The sequence below is a fragment of the Bidens hawaiensis genome, unplaced genomic scaffold (genome assembly GCF_021521415.1).
Source record: "Bidens hawaiensis isolate Kalapana, Puna unplaced genomic scaffold, B.hawaiensis_p1.1 tig00016943_1, whole genome shotgun sequence".
In the NCBI taxonomy this organism is placed as follows: Eukaryota; Viridiplantae; Streptophyta; class Magnoliopsida; order Asterales; family Asteraceae; genus Bidens; species Bidens hawaiensis.
Genome location: NW_027492567.1, coordinates 389,452 through 411,308, shown reverse-complemented (window position 1 = coordinate 411,308; position 21,857 = coordinate 389,452). Strand labels below are relative to the sequence as shown.

The 21,857-nt window shown below is 41.5% G+C and overlaps 1 protein-coding gene and 1 pseudogene across 1 annotated transcript; one reads left to right on the top strand and one right to left on the bottom strand.

The window, feature by feature from the left end:
- The first annotated feature begins 229 nt into the window (after positions 1–229).
- Positions 230–1,495, top strand: LOC143552535 (nuclear transcription factor Y subunit B-1 pseudogene; annotated as a pseudogene).
- A 741-nt stretch (positions 1,496–2,236) lies between these two features.
- LOC143552543 (protein CPR-5-like) lies at positions 2,237–5,018 on the bottom strand. The gene is made up of 5 exons (XM_077042733.1): positions 4,818–5,018; positions 3,985–4,041; positions 3,662–3,697; positions 2,881–3,573; positions 2,237–2,785 (listed from the first exon to the last, which is right to left on the bottom strand). The coding sequence occupies exons 1-5, from the start codon at positions 5,016–5,018 to the stop codon at positions 2,261–2,263; spliced, it is 1,512 nt and encodes a 503-aa protein (XP_076898848.1). The 3' UTR covers positions 2,237–2,260.
- Positions 5,019–21,857: the final 16,839 nt, after the last annotated feature.

Sequence of the window (21,857 nt, the reverse complement as noted above, 5' to 3'; positions counted from 1 at the left end):
TAAATGCCCCTTAATTTTTTAATATAGATGTTATAAATTAGTAATCTTAATTTTAAAATGCATATTATGATATTTAATTTTGTAAATCGTACAACTTTGAATATATTTAGTAACTAAATTGCATATGAACTTTCAGTAATATTGCTTTAAACTATTTGTTTGTCGTAATATTAATTTGTTTTAGATGATTCATAAAGATTTCTAACATATGTTTTAACCTACTTTTTAAAAAATGATTATACAATATTTGATCCTTTTCTAACATCACCATTCAACATATATACGTTGGATTCTTACCTAAGAAACAAAAATGTACAACTCTGCACTTAATCTTTATACGTCAACTTCACAATCAATCAAATGTCATGATATATAATATTTAGATGCACTCTTATTGCTTAAAGTTACAATTAAGATCAACTCTATCGCAATCGCCCTTAGTCCGATGCTAAAAGAAAGTTAAACAAGTCCGACATGAAGAGAAGAGAGGACTTGAGAGGAGAGAGCGGTTGTGAATGTTAAATCTCTTGCTACTAGCGACGCGGACGGTCTGATAATCATTATTTAGTTGGTCAAGGGTTTGATAATTTCAGGTTATTCATAATTAATTAGTTTAAAAAATCATAAACATTTTGCTGATAAGTTTATAACTAGTACAAAACTAATTGATCTAGTAACTCATAAAGGCTAAAATAAGCATATTTAAAATATAATATTACGAGTTAAAATATAATAATGCAAAATAGTCGGCTCCAAAATATACTAACGCTTCTTCTCATAAAATTTATTTATATAATTTTTGTCTAAATCAAACCGTCTTTGCACTTTTTTTAATAATGTTTGTTAACTAACTCTTTGCACCATAAAAGCCCATAATCTATCACCCTTAAGACTCCAAAACAAACACCATGCCCGGAAAAAGAATCCCAATGAGCCCGGCAGGTAGCCCGTCCTCCGAAAGCTCGTCTAAAGACCAAGAGCGGCTTCTCCCGATAGCCAACGTTGGGCGCATCATGAAAAAGTCACTCCCCGCGAATGCCAAAATATCAAAAGAAGCAAAAGAGACCGTCCAAGAATGTGTGTCCGAGTTCATTAGTTTTATAACCGGTGAAGCCTAGGATAGATGCCAAAGAGAGAAGCGAAAGACGATCAATGGCGAGGATCTCTTGTGGGCCATGACAACCTTAGGCTTTCAGAACTACGTTGGTAGTTTGAAAATTTACTTGAACCAATACGTTGGTACTTCTAACACGCCCAGTGATGTTGTCACTGGTGTTACTGAGATCGGTTGTGAGGTGTCTAACTGGACACTAAAACAACCGGTCTCTGAAGTTTCTGATGACATGTATCGTGAACGTGTCGTGGGGTATCATGATGAGTTGATTAATATGGTTAAGCTGCATGATGCTAACACAGTCGTGGCGACCCATGCTCAACAATTTATGTAGTAACTACATAAACCGGAATGAGTTTTGCGATATTCGTATTTGTAATAATTATATACTTGGAACTGATCATTTAAATTAACATTAAGGTATGTCTAAGTGTGTGATTTTAGGTGATTCGCAATGGTTTATTTGGTTTACGATACGTTGTAACTTGTATCAACACTAATATAGTTGTTATAATTTAAGAAAAAAGAAAAATAGACCAAAGATCAATCAATCAATCAATCAATCATACCCAGTAAAATCCCACCGACAGCAAAGCTATAGGTAGGGTCTGGGGAGGGTGGGATGTAGGCACACCGTACCTCTATCAAAAGGAATAAAGAGGTGGCTTCCAGAGAGACCCTCGGCTCTAAGTACATGTGTATGAAGCAAAATAAAGGAAATCAAAGTTTAACAGTTATATAAAAACTACTACTAATTATAATAATATTAATAATAATAATAATTATTATTAATACAAAAATAATAATAATAATAATAATAAATAGACCAAAGATGGAAACAACAAATAATACAAAAATAATAATAATAATAATAATAAATCAAAGTTTAACAAGTTTTTTCATTCATTAAGTTTATTTTCAATATGTTTCAAACTTCATACATATAAATAAAGTTATTTATGTCACAAGTCACAACAATAAACATATCAGAACCAACAGAGTAAAACAAACAGATCAGAGATTACAAAGGCAAGACAAAACACTCATTAAAACACATCTAATAATAATTAACAGCTGGTCTATTCTGACTCAAATAACTACAAACACAAAGTTACAAAAACCAACTGCAAAACATAAAAAGAACATTCATTCGGATACACGACCAACCACCAGTGATGCAAAATGTTCAAGCCACTCTCCAACTCCAGCAAACGGGATCAACCCGCATAGCAACGGGAGGTACACCAACAAGGCGGCGTAAAACACCACTCGCCTGAACCAGTACGGGAACACCACCCGCCTCGTTGACTGGTCAACCACTGTAACAGGCCCATGTAGAATACCGAACAACGCTGAGGTACAAATGTTTGCAAACAAATGCAGCAAGCAAATAATTTCCCAGAAAAACAGCCAATGAGCCCCGCTTCCTCCCAACGTGTCTATGCAAAATTTTCCTGCAAAACCGCAGCCGACACCGAGTAGTAAAACTAAGAATGTAACTGGCATTGTTTGATTTGTGGTTCCCGAGCGTTGAATGAGTAGAAATGCGATTGCAATAATCATTAATATTCCGAAAAGCATTCGGCTTATAACTTGAGCTTGACACCGGAGGAATTGGAACCCTGAACTAAAAGATGCCATTGGTTTTGGGATCCACCATGAACTTGATTCCTGGAAAACGAAGAGGACGATTAGTTAGTGTTTGGACACATGTTTTAAAAGTTAATTCAGAATCATTAGAATAAGATGAACAACATTATCCATACCTTGATCATACACGATTCGTTAGCTTCAACGAGTCTCTGATGGGAATGAATATAAGTTCCATAAGCAAGGCACGCTACCATAATCAACAAACCCGCAACAAGACAGTCAACACACTTTTTAAGCAACTGAGCATGTCTCGTATCTTGCAGCTCTGTTTTAAACTTTTCGGCTCTAAAATTTGCTTTTGAGATTCCCATTGACAACTTAAACCTCTCCAAAACATTTGAATCACAGTCAACAGCAATCTTTGCTTCTTTTAGTCTCAACTTTTGCATATCAAGGCCAAGTTCTATTGCCTTAAGATCATTAGCACGACCTTGCTCGCTTACAGATCTTTCAAAAGTGGCAAGTGCAGACGACTGGGAATGCAGTCGACTCGGAGGAACAGACGCCAGCTGTTGATTATTTCGACCGTTTATTGGGCCGTAAGCAACTGCAAGGTCGTTGTAAATAGGGTTTCTATGTACATTATTGTCTTCATCTAAAGTAATAACGGGTGTTTGTTCTTGAAGGTTGCTTGTGGATGTGTGCTCTTTCATATTGAAATGAAAATCATTTGAACTGCTTTCCCCGTGCGAATAATATCTTTCTCGGTTTCCTGATGATTCGCTGATTACTCTGAGTGTCATCAAAGTGCTTTGAAATGATCTTTCAAAGTTACTTACAAAGCAGTCGAATTTGTCCCCAAAAACCTGTAACAATAACAGGAGAATAAGTTGTTACAAGAAGTACATTAATAACTGATAATTTATTTACAGTGGTAAACGCGGAAATACTTACATTGGACAATGATTCTTTAACCGCCAAAGCGCATATCTGTGAGGTAAAAATAACACGAATCAACACTTAAACTGGATAAACTTACCACATCTAGAATATATTAAGTCATTAATATACAGAAACAATGGGATCATTAAACCACGCAATTAGTTGTCACACCTCTAAACGTACCAACCGCACATAATTATATAATCCATAGCTGAAAGTTCTCAGCAGGATGTTCCAGCCAAAGCTGTCCACATGAGCAGCACAAGAAGATACAAATGCACCAAATGAAACTTTCTGATTCTAAATACATTCGGAGAATATGATATTACAAATACCTCAGAGAGACGATCTGCAGACAACCTTTCTCCAGTTGCATCTTTCTTCTCCAACACCTGAAACATTAGAGTTGTGACATGCTTAGTGATAAACAAAACAGTACTGGCATTAAAAGACACAGAAAAAGTGCACAAGATTGATGCAATGCGGTTTTAATAATTACCGCTACTGGCGCTGCACTTAAAAGAACAAATCTTTACAACCATTATTAAAAATAAATCAAGGGCAATGCTTATTAAAGAAAACAGTAAACTATTAACATGCAAAGGTAGATCATACGTTAAGTGTTGGCAAGGTATTTTAGCAACCTAACTTCTATACTACAAATGCTTCTCAAAATCAAGTAACTATATAACTTTGCCATCTTTACGCCTTAAGTTACATGTAGTCATGTAGACATATCCCACAGATAGGGCTCAAAGTCTTGACTGAGGGAGTTCGGGTCACCTTGTAACGGGTTCTTTGCATCTTGCAGCCAAGATTAAGCTTGGGAAAAGCTAGAAGTGGAACCAGACCAACCCAACAACCAAACCATACCCGAATGGTAAATGTACACCTACAAACATTACCTATTAACTAAAGCAACTCATTAGAAATTTCATCAAATTACCAATCTTTTAATCCAACTGTAAACAAACAAACATATAAACAATAACAATTCGTAATCTTTTTCAACCAAGATTCAAACTTTTTAACATAAACAATAAAACCCCCTCAAAGAATGTTACCCCACACAATAAAAAAGCAATCTTTAGGGTTTCTGGGTTACCAACAGTTGGATCAAATACAACCAAAAAGTATAACAATTAACAGTAAGTCAATAAATAATAACCTGAGCAACAAAAGCAGCAATTGACATTCCAAGAGGAAGAGCAAGCGCGTCGGCGTCACCGCCATTCCGTCGTTTGGAATTAAAAGCCACCCTAGGGTTTCTACGGCTGGTGGATACACGAATACCCTTTGGTCTTGAATTCAATACGGTGGTGGAGATGACGTCATCGTGAACTGGCGGTTGCTGGTGGAGTCTTTCCATGGGTAGGGGTGGTGGTGGTGGGAAGCTTGAAAGTTATGCTATTGCTGCGGCAGTTTTTATTATATGGAGTAGAGATTAATAATAACGGACAAATGGGTTCCGTAGTTGGTGGGGTTTTTAGTTGGAAGTGGTTTCGGTTATTGGGTACGAGGAGGTTTTAGATTTTGGATAACTAGATCATCAGTCAATCCACTCAAGATTCAAACTCAATATGCTAAATCATTCCAAGTGTATTATCTGGATTAGGGTTGTTTATTGTTTTTTTTTTCATGGAAAGGCCAACTAAGTAACGCGGGTATTCCGTACGCGGCCTCTGTTGACTAAAGGTAGCCTGAGCTGGATAGTATAAATAGGTTTGTAAACTCTTAAGAAAGGAAATTTCTATGTAAATGTTCTTATAAGACATATCACACCCAGTGATCCTAGCGGAGGGTGCGAAGCACACGCACGGGCTCGGGCGAATTGCGATGGGTGCAATGTAGCGCTTTGATGGCGCACTTTACACTTCGCACGTTAGTATTTTTGTTGGGAATTAAGAAAAATAAAATTAAAAAAAAATATTCTTCCATCGCGATACGCGACGGGTTCAGATTTCCCATCGCGTACCGCGACGTGGAGGTTACGCAGGCGAGACACGTAGCCTGCCACGTGGCGTGCCACGTAGCAGGCCTAGGGCTGACTCAGCGAAGCTATAGATGCTTCGCGGTATGCGACGGCTTTCTATTTATAGCCATCACATACCGCGATGGGGTCCAAAATATGCTATAAATAGAAAGGCATCGGGACTTCATTTCTTCGCTCAAAATTCTCTTCTCTCTGAAAACACACACACATAAGTATTTTATAAAGTATAATACCCAAGTTATCGTAGCGATATCCTATCCGATCGAAATAAACATACACGAATCCAAAAGCTCTGCCTGTTAAGGTAAGACATTTGTGCCATTGTGTAAAGTTTCTAATCTCGTGATTATCGTTATGATTATTGGTTTTATACTAATCTAGAAATACGCATTGTGTTTATCCTAGGTGCTTAATACCAGGAGGTGTTCTTTAATATATAAACTTGCAAGGTGAGAAATTCGAGTTTTTGTACAACTCACATTTGCGTGAGACCACTATTTTTCCGACATTGTCATGATAATTTCAAAACCTATAAAACTCATGACAGATGGTCTAAATGTTTCAAATATATTTTTAAAAATATTTTAAATACATTACAGTGATTAAGTCTCTGTAGACTTACGGGATGGTTGCTACTGGTATTGTGGGGTTTTGTATACAAGGCTTGCATACTGGGCTATTACACGCTATTTATTGGACAAGTGTTAGCCAATAAGTAATATGACCACAGTCATAGATACGGTCGAGTGACAAGTACCTTTCGGTAATTTGTAAGCAGGCAGATGTAAAAACATCTTAATGTTGTAACTGTAAAATGTGTCATTTACAAATGAATGTACTCACCAGTATTTCTTGCTGATCAAATATTTTAAACATGTTTCAGGTGACTTGTTAGAGACAAAGGAATGATGCATGCGGGCTTCCAGCTTAAATAAGTGGCTTGTCACAAGAATAAAGAAACGTGTTTTGTAAATTAGGGTTAACCCTATAAAACTTATGTTTGTATTAAAAGGGATTAAATTCCCGGTTTATCAATATAATAATCATGGTGTTTTTATAACTCTGATCATTTTTCCTAACTACGGTTCTGATGAAATTTTCCGCTGCAAAATAATTTAATAAACACCGATGCCACCAATCAATGTTCACGGCTTCCCATCCCAGGGTATAGGGGTCGGGGGCTGTGACAAAAATAGCTTTAGTATCATACGTTTGCAAGCTCTATATAACACTGCTTACTGAATTTACAAGTTGAATCCAAGAAATTTGACTTTGGAAAGCAATTAAAAAGGTTTTGTTACTTTTAATGGAGATGCAAAATAAACATGACAAAAACTAGTTTTATATAGAGAACTGCAAGAATATTATATAAACACTTGTATGTATTATAGAGAAAATAATCACATACAGCAAGATAAAGAAATAAAATTTCAAAAGACTTACAATTAAAACGATAGGTATAGGTATAAGTATAGTGATCCACAAAATTCTTTAACCAAATTTGGTTATGTATATAAAGTAAAATTGAAAACAAGACAAATTTGTATTAGTAATCGAAGGTTGGTAACAAAAAAAAGTGGCCCGTTAGTAAACTAGAATAATATATGATCCACAATACATGTCTATAATAAAATATAAGGCCATGCTCAGTGATACATATTAGCCCTTAACATAGATTCATGTTTATCGCAAATTGTTTGTATTAAAATTTATATAACTGATATATACATTTGTGGGAAATGAGATGTCGTTATGGGCGCTTGCATGTCGGTCTTCAGTTTTCACTAGGAGTATTTTGGTATAACACGATGTCATTCAGCTAAACCATTAACGTCAAAGGACGATGTCATTCAGCTAAACCATGAAGAGGTAGGTCCCAGCAGAGCCCAGTTGGACCCGCAGGACTCTTCTTGAAGAGAGACGTCTGCGCAGAAACCAACTGGATCCGCAGGACCCACCATGCTCAGAGACGTGACGTCCTTACGCGCAGTACGCAAGCTGTTCCCGCAGGAAATGCCTCCCAATGGTGAAGTACTCCGCCTGTTCCCGCAGCTGCGGATACAAGCCATCAGGGAAGGCCACCCGCGCAGCAAGGCTACACGCACAAGGCACTTAGTGTGACATCTGCCCCGATCCGACCCGACCCAGGTATCCGTTTCTCTGACCCGATCTCTTTCTTTTATGATTTAGTATTTATTTATACTTATATTTTACTTTTAATAATAATAATGTATTTTCCTTCCCGCCTCTTTCTCTCTCTTTCTTTCCGCCGTCCCGTCCCTCTTCCTTCTCTCTTTCCGCCTTCTTTTCCCTCTTGACGCCGTCCCGCCCTTAAGCCTTGTTTCCCTCTTTTTCTTCTAACTCTTTGCTTGTCCTTTGTTCCTTCCCGCCTAAGGTTGTCTGCGCAGCTCTACGCGCCAGACCCCTTACAAGGAATCCTGCGTGAAGACCACCTGTTTCAGCGATACGCGAGACGAACTCTTCTCGCAGCGCGCTAAGAATTGTAATCCTTCTCGCAGCGCGCTAAGAACGGTAGTTCTTCCCGCGACGCGCTTAGAAATGTAGTTCTTTCCGCGACGCGTTAAGGTTGTTTCTGTCTGCCTTCGCGCTCGCGCTCTCTTGACCTTCTGTGTCTGCCTTCGCGCCTTAGCCTTCTCGCGCTAAACCCTTTTAGTTCTGTTGAATCTAGCCGTTTGCTTTTGTGTTGTCTTATCTTTTGAGCTGTTGACCTAATCTGCTTTATGTCTGAAAAGTTACTTTCGGCGCAGCATGCGCGCCAACCCCATTGGTTGGCAGATAAAGTGACTGACAATCTTTTTGAGATCTGCTTTTGCCATGCTTGACCAGTACCTTTATCTGACCCGCCCATGCTTTTTACTGTTCCCTGACAGCTTTTCCTTTGCCCCCTGCAGCTGCCATATCTTTCTATATCTTTTGCTTTTGTTTTCTTATGCTTTTGATATCCTTTGCTTGATCCTGTTAAAGATCTTTTCCCCTTTTTCTGGATTTATGTCTCCTAGGGTTCCTCTATAAATAATAATAATATTTTCATAACACTACACACACAAAACACTTAATCTCTCCTGTTCTCTTGCTCCTTACTCTCTCTGCCGCCTCCCTCTCTGCCTCCGTCTTCCTCCCTGTTCTGCCCTGCTTTTCCGGTAATATATATATATTATATATAATAATTTACTTATGCTAACTTATAATCAAGACTTAAAAACAAATCATTAAAACAATAATCTTTAATTATAGGTTAACTTGTGCTTGTTTAAAGTTGGTTCTTGCTTTATCTTACACCGCATCGTTTATCAAGTGAGTAATCTCGTACCTAATCCCTTTTTATTTTTAATGTTTTGGGATGTTCATGTGTTCATACAAACTTAGAGTCTTAAACTTGTTTATGAACTTTAGTCGCGCAGTATCCCATGTGTTGAGGACGTTTACTTGGCTGTTTATTTGTATGTGTGTATCATTAACCGCTTTGTTCGGCCTATTCCGAAGTTTTCATGGATCCATTAGATGAACACGGGAGACCTATCGTTTACGGTTTTCTTTGTTTACACTTGCACAGATGTTTTCTCGTTTTTGTGCTCAATTGGGAGCACGGATTGAACTATGAACTATGAGCTATGATCTATCTAGGCTTGATCACAATCTGATTGCACCCTTGTTAAACACCAGACATACACGTGTTGCGCGCAGATTTATTGCTATCTATGTATTGTATTAAACTTGATTTCTCACCAACACGCAAGTGTTTGACGTTTATTTTAACACATGTTCAGGTTTGCAGTAGCTGTTTTGGAGCTTGTGGACACATAGGACGTTTTTACTTTTGGACCTAGATTAAAATGTATCAAGACAAGTTATTGCTGTTCGAATATTTTGATTTATAATATATTGATTTATGTTGGTTTATTTATATCTTATGTATACGTTGCGCATGCGTGAATGAATATATTTATTAAATATTGACACCCAATAGTGTCACGAGTAATGAAACAATATGTGGCGCCCCGATGTATAATCCGCCTTTGGTCGGGGTGTTACAGATTGGTATCAGAGCTCGTTGACTTTAGGATAGGTGGTTAGACGTAACGGCCTAGAATACCTAAGAGTCCCTTCTCGCGCAGGAGAGAAATCTCATGTTTGCGCGCTTATTGTTAATTACTCGTTATTTATGAATATGCTCGCGCTTGCGCAGTATATGATTTTATGTTTTATTTCGCGATATTTCGATTTTTGTTGAATTTCGATTTTATTGATTTTACTTACATATTCGTTTGTTGGGTTTAAAAATCCGAAAAGTCATGGTGATACATGAATAGTTGATTTTTAATTCCCATTTACGATTATGTTCTGAGGTTGGAGACTTGAAAAGTCATGGTGATACATGAATTGTCAACTTCCAATACTCATTTTCTTGTATGTTTTATATTGAAGATTGAAAAGTCATGGTGATACATGAATCGTCAATCTCCAATACTCGTTTGCTCGTATATTTTAAATTGGGAATTCGGAAAGTCATGGTGATACATGAATTGTCGATTCTTGATTCGAATTTGTTACCCTTATTAAGTCTGCATTTAGGGTCATTTATTTTACTTTAACTTTTGATAGTATCTAACTCCGTGAAACCAAGCTTTTCGAGGTTATACTTTGTGCTAAAACCAAGATATTAACTAAAATTAAAATTTTTATAGAATGCCTCCGCTATCTCGCCGATTTCAGAGAAGAGAAGCCTCGCGCATGCGTAGACAGCAACGTTCCCAGGAAATGGCCGCCGCAATAGCCCAAGCTTTGAGCCAAAATAATGTTGGGTTATGAAGGCCTTTGGGCCGGTTTTATTAGAAGGCCCGGTTTTGGCTCCTAATTATGTTTAACCCTAATCTTGTTTATTATATATATCCCATCATGTAATTGTAATCTTGGTTCTGAGCTAATAAGAAAACCTAGTTGCAGCCCGTGGACGTAGGTCCCCTCGCGGGGACCGAACCACGTTAAATTCTTGTGTCGTTTATATTTTCGTTTATGTGTGTTTATCGTTGTGCATGTGTGTGCTGTTTCGCTTCCGCGCGCCGCTTTGTTCCTAACAAGTGGCATCAGAGCTTTGGCTCGTTGTTTACACACGGTTTTGCACGGGTATCGATCGGAAAAAAAAAAGGTAGAAGAGGCTGGTTTGAGAAGGGCTGCTGCAGTGCCGCCGCTACAGTGCCGCGGTGAACAGTATCCGGCATGAACAGTGTTTCCGGCCGTGAACAGTGATTCCGGCGGTGAACAGTATTATCAGAGATCTTCGTTTTTCTGGTTAACAGGGCTGTTCGGGGCTGTTTTTCAGGGCTGTTTGGGACGGTTTTCCGGGTGATTTTGCAATTAGAATTCCTGTTTTGGACTTCTTGGAGTTGCAGGTTTCACTCGGGCGTTGCAGGTGAAGCACCGGGTCGGGTGTTTCGGGTTTTAGGGTTTTTCTTTGGAGGTTGCTCGGCTTCAGGGAACCGGGTTTTGTGAAGACCATTTAGGTTCGGGTTCAGATTTGTTTGCAAGAGATTAGTCTGAGTACTGGTGATGGATAAACTTGGAGAAAATGGAACCAGCGGGTGTGCTGGTGACGGCATAAGTGAAAAAAAAAATGAGGTTAGTGGCAAGTCATGTTAACTATTGCTCGTTTGGATGATCTTTCGGTTAGGGTTTGAGTTAACTGATCGTGTGTACGGTCATAGAACCCTTGGTACCGCTTGATTTCATGAAAGTTCTACTGTTGTTATAGCTGTTTGCCTGTTAGCTGGTTTCGAAACTGTGATTATTACTTCTTGTTCGTTTGGAATTGTGAAGTTATATCTTGTTTGGTGGTGATTAGTGGTACACCATTTGAGAGGTTCATAATCTCGTGTTGGGTAAAGTTATTTGCCGGGATAGTACGAGTGGGGTTCATCTCATGGAGTGTTGGTGTGGCATGGGTTGGGATAACAGGAACAGTGGGAGCTGGGCATAGTCGACTTGGTAGGTTGCGTAGAGGTGAGACATTTTAAGAGTCGATGTCGAAAGGTTTGGAATTCTGCTTTTGAGAATGTATCTGGGGTTGATGCATTGAGACTCAGTGAAGGCGGTGAAGACTCTTGGGTTCAAGATTCTAGTTTGCTTTATTTCTTGTTACTCACTTCAATGAAGCATTTGTTGAATCTTTTAGTTAAAGACTTTTGGAAGATACGGTCTCTGTATCGTCGGAAGAAGTGAACCAACTTCCGAGTTATAAGGTCTTGGCTCGCTGAATCGGGTAGAGCTAAGGGGTTTCAGTTTGCAGACATGAAGCCTGGAGCCACAGTGATGTTAGCTTGAGCGTATTCGGAGGTCTGAACATGTTCGGGGTTTTGGTAACAGTGGGAGCACGCGGTGTGTTCTAGGTTTGTTTCCAAAGGGACGTTGAGTTCGGAAGACTGGGAAATCCGAATGTGAAAATCTCTCCTGGTATAGTCTGCTGATTTTTGGAGAGTGATTATCCTCTGGAAGTCTTTGGAGCCGGTAGTGTGAGTAAGTGAGGGCCGGTTAAGATTGAGGATGAGCCATTGGCGGGTTTTGTCATGGCTGGGTCTGTGATGACCGGATTGGAGCTCTCGGGAGCTTCAATGGGCCTTTCAGGTAACTGATGGGAAGGGGCGCTGCAACTGGTGTGGATTGGTAGAAATCTTAGTTTGTTCCTAGAGAACTGGAGGCTTGGAGGACTTCTTTTGTTGAAGTTTTAGCTTGTTCTTGGAACTGGAGGCTTGGTTGATTTCTATTACTGAAGATTACTAGAGTTACTGGATGAATGAGATTGTTATATTTACTTGGATGGCAGGCTGGAATTTATCGCAAGGCCTTCAAGTGGGAGATTGTTGGGTTATGAAGGCCTTTGGGCCGGTTTTATTAGAAGGCCCGGTTTTGGCTCCTAATTATGTTTAACCCTAATCTTGTTTATTATATATATCCCATCATGTAATTGTAATCTTGGTTCTGAGCTAATAAGAAAACCTAGTTGCAGCCCGTGGACGTAGGTCCCCTCGCGGGGACCGAACCACGTTAAATTCTTGTGTCGTTTATATTTTCGTTTATGTGTGTTTATCGTTGTGCATGTGTGTGCTGTTTCGCTTCCGCGCGCCGCTTTGTTCCTAACAAATAATACCTCCAGTTATAACATTAAGTCCTTTAACGCGGGTAACCCTCCAAAATTCACAGGTCTTGAAGGAGCCACCGTGATGCTCCAGTGGCTTGAGAAGATAGAAAACACTTTCCTCCACACCCAATGCCCCTCAGACAGACGAACCCTGTATGCTTCCAGTGTCCTGGAATCCAGAGCGCTTACATGGTGGAATGGAGTAGCTCATGCGCGTGGCGCAGAGGCTGCTTCTAGCATGACATGGGAGGAATTCAAGGAAATTCTTACGCGAGAATTCTGCCCTCCCAACGAAGTTAAGCGCCTGGAGGAGGAATTTTGGAATCTTAAGCAGTACAGCGGTGAAGCGCGCGAGTACGCGACGCGCTTCCATGAACTAAGCCTGCTTGTCCATCACCTTGTTACCCCTTCCCGCCGAGCCATAGAGAAATTCCTTGGGGGTCTCCCCATGGAAATTCAAGATTCTGTATGGGCTAGAAACCCAGTTACCCTCTCTGACGCCATCGAGTTGGCCGCTGTGCTCAGCGACAACCATGTCAGAGCAGGAACCCTGTTCCTGCAGGGATCTGAGAAGACCAAACCCACCAAGACTGTCCCTGAACCAACAGAAACCAAACCTGAACCCTCAAACCGTAACAACCTCAAGCGCAGGCGCAAGGCCTATGCGCTTACCAACCCGCCCATTACCTAGCAACCCATTTATCAACCTCCAGTTTACGCGCCTAACCCTCTGTCAGCCTACCCAACACCTCCTGTAGTCCACAACTATGCTTTAACCAATCCCGCACTCCCTGCCCCGCCACCTAAGAAACCTTACACAGGAAATCAACCCTTTTGCCCAACCTGTAGACTTCACCACCCAACCCAAACCCCGTGTCGACAATGTAACCGATGTGGCCGCGTTGGTCACTCTGCCGAATACTGTAGAGTCCCTTCCGCCAACCCAATTGCGCCAACACCACCAGTCTACCCGCAGAACCCACAACCAACCTACCAAAACCCACGACCCAGGTCGTGCTATAACTGCGGTGATCCCAGTCATTTCCGGAACGCGTGCCCGAGACTACAAGTTCAGATTACGCAAGCGAATCCGGTGAACCAGATTTCGAACCAAGTGACGCGCGGACGAGCTTTTAACATAACCGCGCACCAAGCGCAAGCGAATAATGACGTAGTTAATGGTACATTTTTACTTAACGGATTTTATGCTTCTGTACTTTTTGATACTGGCGCCGATCGAAGTTTTATCTCTCGCGCCTTTGAGCAGAAGCTTGCGCGACCGCGCGATAACTTAAAAGAAGATTTTTCAGTTGAATTGGCTAACGGTGAAACTGTTTTAATTAACTCGGTGATTAAGGATTGCACGCTTAACCTTAACGAAAACGATTTTCTGATCGACCTCATCCCCATGCCTCTTGGGAGCTTTGATGTTATTATTGGTATGGACTGGCTCTCGAATAATCGCGCCGAAGTTATTTGCGCCAAGAAGTTGATTCGCATTCCTCGAGAAAATGGTGATCTTCACATCTACGGCGAAAAACCCTCCAGTGGTCTTAAACTTATGTCTTGCGCCGAAGCCCAAAGACTCATGCGGAAGAAGTGTATTGCATTCTTAGCCCATGTGGTCAAACCTGCTGAAGAGAAGAAGCTTCGCGATATCCCTGTTGTGCGTGATTTCCCTGAAGTTTTTCCTGATGATCTTCCTGGTATCCCTCCCTCTCGTGATGTTGAGTTCCGTATTGATCTTGTCCCTGGTGCTTCCCCCGTAGCTAAATCTCCTTATCGTCTTGCACCCGCTGAGATGCAAGAATTGGCAAGCCAACTTCAAGAGTTGACTGCTAAAGGATTCATTCGCCCTAGCTCTTCGCCCTGGGGTGCTCCGGTGTTGTTCGTTAAAAAGAAAGATGGATCGTTTCGCATGTGTATTGATTACCGCGAGTTGAACAAACTCACCATTAAAAACCGGTATCCCTTACCACGTATTGACGATCTCTTCGATCAACTCCAAGGTGCCTCTTGTTTTTCCAAGATCGATCTCCGCTCTGGCTATCACCAGTTGCGCATCCGCGATGAAGATGTTCCGAAGACTGCTTTTCGAACTCGTTATGGCCATTTTGAATTCTTGGTCATGTCCTTCGGTTTAACCAACGCACCCGCCGTTTTCATGGATCTAATGAATCGGGTGTGTAGGCCTTTCTTGGATAAATTCGTGATTGTGTTTATCGATGATGTTCTGGTGTATTCTAAGACCAAGGCCGAGCATGAGCAACATCTTCGGTTGGTGTTGCAAAAGCTTCGAACCGAGCAACTCTATGCTAAGCTTTCCAAGTGTGAATTTTGGTCGGATGAAGTACAGTTTCTTGGCCATGTTGTTAACAAGATGGGTATTCATGTCGACCCATCCAAAATTGAAGCAATCAAGAACTGGATTACGCCATCCTCTCCTTCCGAGATCCGTTCCTTTCTGGGCTTAGCTGGTTATTACCGGCGCTTCATTTCGAACTTCTCGAAGATCGCTTTGCCTTTAACAGCTTTAACGCACAAAGGTAAACCGTATATTTGGGGCTCGAAGCAAGAAGAAGCCTTTCTAACGCTCAAGCATTTGTTGTGTGAAGCTCCTGTTCTTGCGCTACCTGAGGGTAATGATGATTTTGTCGTGTACTGCGATGCCTCCAACCAAGGTCTCGGTTGTGTTCTTATGCAACGAGGCAAGGTTATCGCTTACGCATCAAGGCAACTTAAGGTTCATGAAAAGAATTATACGACTCACGACCTCGAACTTGGTGCAGTTGTTTTTGCCCTGAAGATCTGGAGACACTACCTTTATGGTACTAAGTGTATCCTCTACACTGACCATAAAAGCCTTCAGCATATCTTTGATCAGAAGGAACTTAACATGAGACAACGCCGATGGAACGAACTCATCAGCGATTACGATTGTGAGATCCGGTTTATCAATATAATAATCATGGTGTTTTTATAACTCTGATCATTTTTCCTAACTACGGTTCTGATGAAATTTTCCGCTGCAAAATAATTTAATAAACACCGATGCCACCAATCAATGTTCACGGCTTCCCATCCCAGGGTATAGGGGTCGGGGGTTGTGACAAAAATAGCTTTAGTATCATACGTTTGCAAGCTCTATATAACACTGCTTACTGAATTTACAAGTTGAATCCAAGAAATTTGACTTTGGAAAGCAATTAAAAAGGTTTTGTTACTTTTAATGGAGATGCAAAATAAACATGACAAAAACTAGTTTTATATAGAGAACTGCAAGAATATTATATAAACACTTGTATGTATTATAGAGAAAATAATCACATACAGCAAGATAAAGAAATAAAATTTCAAAAGACTTACAATTAAAACGATAGGTATAGGTATAAGTATAGTGATCCACAAAATTCTTTAACCAAATTTGGTTATGTATATAAAGTAAAATTGAAAACAAGACAAATTTGTATTAGTAATCGAAGGTTGGTAACAAAAAAAAGTGGCCCGTTAGTAAACTAGAATAATATATGATCCACAATACATGTCTATAATAAAATATAAGGCCATGCTCAGTGATACATATTAGCCCTTAACATAGATTCATGTTTATCGCAAATTGTTTGTATTAAAATTTATATAACTGATATATACATTTGTGGGAAATGAGATGTCGTTATGGGCGCTTGCATGTCGGTCTTCAGTTTTCACTAGGAGTATTTTGGTATAACACGATGTCATTCAGCTAAACCATTAACGTCAAAGGACGATGTCATTCAGCTAAACCATGAAGAGGTAGGTCCCAGCAGAGCCCAGTTGGACCCGCAGGACTCTTCTTGAAGAGAGACGTCTGCGCAGAAACCAACTGGATCCGCAGGACCCACCATGCTCAGAGACGTGACGTCCTTACGCGCAGTACGCAAGCTGTTCCCGCAGGAAATGCCTCCCAATGGTGAAGTACTCCGCCTGTTCCCGCAGCTGCGGATACAAGCCATCAGGGAAGGCCACCCGCGCAGCAAGGCTACACGCACAAGGCACTTAGTGTGACATCTGCCCCGATCCGACCCGACCCAGGTACCCGTTTCTCTGACCCGATCTCTTTCTTTTATGATTTAGTATTTATTTATACTTATATTTTACTTTTAATAATAATAATGTATTTTCCTTCCCGCCTCTTTCTCTCTCTTTCTTTCCGCCGTCCCGTCCCTCTTCCTTCTCTCTTTCCGCCTTCTTTTCCCTCTTGACGTCGTCCCGCCCTTAAGCCTTGTTTCCCTCTTTTTCTTCTAACTCTTTGCTTGTCCTTTGTTCCTTCCCGCCTAAGGTTGTCTGCGCAGCTCTACGCGCCAGACCCCTTACAAGGAATCCTGCGTGAAGACCACCTGTTTCAGCGATACGCGAGACGAACTCTTCTCGCAGCGCGCTAAGAATTGTAATCCTTCTCGCAGCGCGCTAAGAACGGTAGTTCTTCCCGCGACGCGCTTAGAAATGTAGTTCTTTCCGCGACGCGTTAAGGTTGTTTCTGTCTGCCTTCGCGCTCGCGCTCTCTTGACCTTCTGTGTCTGCCTTCGCGCCTTAGCCTTCTCGCGCTAAACCCTTTTAGTTCTGTTGAATCTAGCCGTTTGCTTTTGTGTTGTCTTATCTTTTGAGCTGTTGACCTAATCTGCTTTATGTCTGAAAAGTTACTTTCGGCGCAGCATGCGCGCCAACCCCATTGGTTGGCAGATAAAGTGACTGACAATCTTTTTGAGATCTGCTTTTGCCATGCTTGACCAGTACCTTTATCTGACCCGCCCATGCTTTTTACTGTTCCCTGACAGCTTTTCCTTTGCCCCCTGCAGCTGCCATATCTTTCTATATCTTTTGCTTTTGTTTTCTTATGCTTTTGATATCCTTTGCTTGATCCTGTTAAAGATCTTTTCCCCTTTTTCTGGATTTATGTCTCCTAGGGTTCCTCTATAAATAATAATAATATTTTCATAACACTACACACACAAAACACTTAATCTCTCCTGTTCTCTTGCTCCTTACTCTCTCTGCCGCCTCCCTCTCTGCCTCCGTCTTCCTCCCTGTTCTGCCCTGCTTTTCCGGTAATATATATATATTATATATAATAATTTACTTATGCTAACTTATAATCAAGACTTAAAAACAAATCATTAAAACAATAATCTTTAATTATAGGTTAACTTGTGCTTGTTTAAAGTTGGTTCTTGCTTTATCTTACACCGCATCGTTTATCAAGTGAGTAATCTCGTACCTAATCCCTTTTTATTTTTAATGTTTTGGGATGTTCATGTGTTCATACAAACTTAGAGTCTTAAACTTGTTTATGAACTTTAGTCGCGCAGTATCCCATGTGTTGAGGACGTTTACTTGGCTGTTTATTTGTATGTGTGTATCATTAACCGCTTTGTTCGGCCTATTCCGAAGTTTTCATGGATCCATTAGATGAACACGGGAGACCTATCGTTTACGGTTTTCTTTGTTTACACTTGCACAGATGTTTTCTCGTTTTTGTGCTCAATTGGGAGCACGGATTGAACTATGAACTATGAGCTATGATCTATCTAGGCTTGATCACAATCTGATTGCACCCTTGTTAAACACCAGACATACACGTGTTGCGCGCAGATTTATTGCTATCTATGTATTGTATTAAACTTGATTTCTCACCAACACGCAAGTGTTTGACGTTTATTTTAACACATGTTCAGGTTTGCAGTAGCTGTTTTGGAGCTTGTGGACACATAGGACGTTTTTACTTTTGGACCTAGATTAAAATGTATCAAGACAAGTTATTGCTGTTCGAATATTTTGATTTATAATATATTGATTTATGTTGGTTTATTTATATCTTATGCATACGTTGCGCATGCGTGAATGAATATATTTATTAAATATTGACACCCAATAGTGTCACGAGTAATGAAACAATATGTGGCGCCCCGATGTATAATCCGCCTTTGGTCGGGGTGTTACACTTAGCTCTCAATAATTCAGTTGTCACCTGAAGGAATGAGCAAAGCCGGGAACAATCCCGCACAAAGGCGGGAGGGGGAATACTCCCGCCCAAATAAGCCAGTCCGTACGATACGGGAAGATATTTTGTACTGTACCTGACGAGGTATGGGCAAAAGATCTGACCAAAGATACGACAGCTCATTGACAACAGTATGGCGAGCAGCATGCTCTTGTACTGTATGTCACTATTAGCCGCTGCCTACTCACCAACTCCTGTCATACCACGTGCATAGCCGGCAGTTGGTGGAAAAGGAATAGTACACAGCAGGCCTGGTCACTGTCAGCCGCTGCCTACCCACCAACTACTAGCATGGCACGTGCGTAGGCCACAGTTGGTAGAACAGGAATACTATTCAGCCGGCTATACCTTCTTGGAAACCTACCTTCGGCTATAAATACCCCAAATGGTATGATCATCTCATCTTATCATATACTATCTTGTATCTTACATATTATACCTGATATCTGCTCTAGCAATCTCTTAATATACACTTATATTCAAGAGCAATCTAGTCTGATTCTCACGCCGGAGGGTGGTCACAAGGAGGAACCCCCCCTTCTCAGTGACGAGCTCACGGTGTCTGTTTTGCAGGTTATCAGAAGAACCATCTTTGCCGGATCTAACCCCTCGTGGGAAACATCTATTTAACCCCCAGATTATCCGTAATCTGCCCGGGGCTGATTAGTGTTTCTTCATTGGCGCCATCCGTGCATAAAAGCTAGAACTTCATTTCTTTTCAGTTTTTTCAAACTTCTGGAAAGATGGTTAAAGAAACTCCGGTAACCACAACCCCAGCTACTGGGAGGAATACCGGTGACTACATAGTTTTTACGAACACTACCCCGGTTACCCAAGCCGGGGCAAGTGCAGTAAATTTTACGAACACTACCCCAGTTACCCAAGCTGGGGCAAGTGCAGTAAACAACCATCCCCTGGGATTCAATAATACCCAGGCGGAAAGACAACAGACGAGACTCCCCCGCCAAACACTTGAACAAGTTAAAGCGTGGGCGGAGGCAAGTCAGAAGGAATTCCAAGCTGAGTTGGACGAACGCTTGCGTTCCGTCCAACAGGCTGACGAATTTGGAAGCACTCACCAGCTCAACACGAGCAGTGAATGCGAGTCCTCGGACGATGATCGGGAGGAATCCGACACCGACGCAAACCCTCGCCATAGGGCGAAAGGGAAGCGTAAAGAAACGGACTTCCAAACGAGAAGGAATTTTGGAGAAACCTTCAAACCAAAAAACGCGGGTGGGAACCCACGTGACTTCTCCAAAACATTCAGACCAACTGTGGCAAATGCGGGAACGTCCAAATTTGCAAGGGACATTGCGGAAGCAATCGCCCCGAAAAGTGCCAAACAGATGTCCAACATCGGCACTTATGATGGTATATCTGATCCAGACGATCATTTAAACAGATTCATAGCTGGGGCAACCGTCAGTAATTGGACGGAACCTACGTGGTGTTACATGTTCCAAATGACGCTTGTTGGGCCAGCTAGAGGTTGGTTCGATCGTCTACCGGTCAACCACATCTACGACTGGGCAGACTTCCAACAGAAGTTTAGCCAACACTTCAGCAAACAAAGAAAGTATACCGAAGAGCAATGGACAATCCTCAAATGCATTCGAGAGGAAGATGAATCTTTGCCAGACTTCATCACTCGCTTCAACTCAAAGAAGCTAAGTCTGGGTAATATCAGCGAAGATCTTGTTCGCGCTGCTTTCATCCAGGGCGCGAACGACCCAGAGCTCATCCGCACCTTAACGGGTAAAGATGGCATGCCATCCACATGGGATGCCATCATGACAGCAGCAAAACGCTTTGCGGAAACGGAGAAGCAACTGGGTAGAGATCTCCCCCAGAGCACAAACCTCTACACCCAGAAAACAAGGGAAAACAACGTCCTTACCGCCCGACTAAACAAAAAGAGGAAGCTAGGCATTTGGCAGTCAAGGGTAAACTTTGACACCTCATCCGGCTTGCAACATCGGTTAGGCGGAAGGGATAACGTACAGTCGAACCAGAACTCTAGATGGACGCCACTCACCAAGAGCGTCACCGAGATATTCGCCACTGAGGAGCTCCCATGGCCAAAGGCTCCAACAATCTGACATCGTCACAATGCTGATCGGAGCAAATACTGTGACTTTCACAGGACAAAAGGCCACAACACTGAAGAATGCACAGACGTAAAGGACATGGTCGAAGCATTTGTCAGAGATGGGACGCTCGCGCACCTCGTGGCGCAATGAACGCTGAGCAGGCTGATGCGTGTAGAACCCCAGTTGGGGAAAACACGAATAAAATTGCAGCTTCAATGTTGGAAACTACATACTGCGTAAACAACGAGATCCCGAACCAGGTGCATATCGGCTCGATGGCACTCCCATCCCAACATGGAAGGGAGCTCAATTACACAGATTGCATGTAGATCAATCCCAAATTTGTAAAGAAAAGGCCCAGAGCCACTTCTAATGGAAATGATTCTCCTTAGAACATCGACGCTGATGATTTTACATTTATACTTATGAACTTTCCACACGGATATGCCGGTCTTCACCGCATACATAAGTGTGAAAGTCGTTGCGTGGGGAAGGCGGCAAAACCCGCATAAACCCAAAAAACGGCAAACCTTCACGCAGGTCAGTTAAAGGTAAAGTTCAGTCATCCCACTAAATGAAAGTGCCGGTCCTAACCGCACGAATCATGGTAGAGGAAACTGAACACTAACCTATTAACAACCGCGCGTCGAACGGTTAATTTATTCAACACTGATGCCGGTTTTAACCGCATAATTACGTGGAAAGTCGTTGCGTGGGGAAGGCGGCAAAACCCGCATAAACCCAAAAAACGGCAAACCTTCACGCAGGTCAGTTAAGGGTAAAGTTCAGTCATCCCACTAAATGAAAGTGCCGGTCTATCCGCACGAATCATGAGAGGAAACTGAACACTAACCTATTAACAACCGCGCGTCGAACGGTTAATTTATTCAACACGGATATGCCGGTTTTCACCGCATAATTACGTGGAAAGT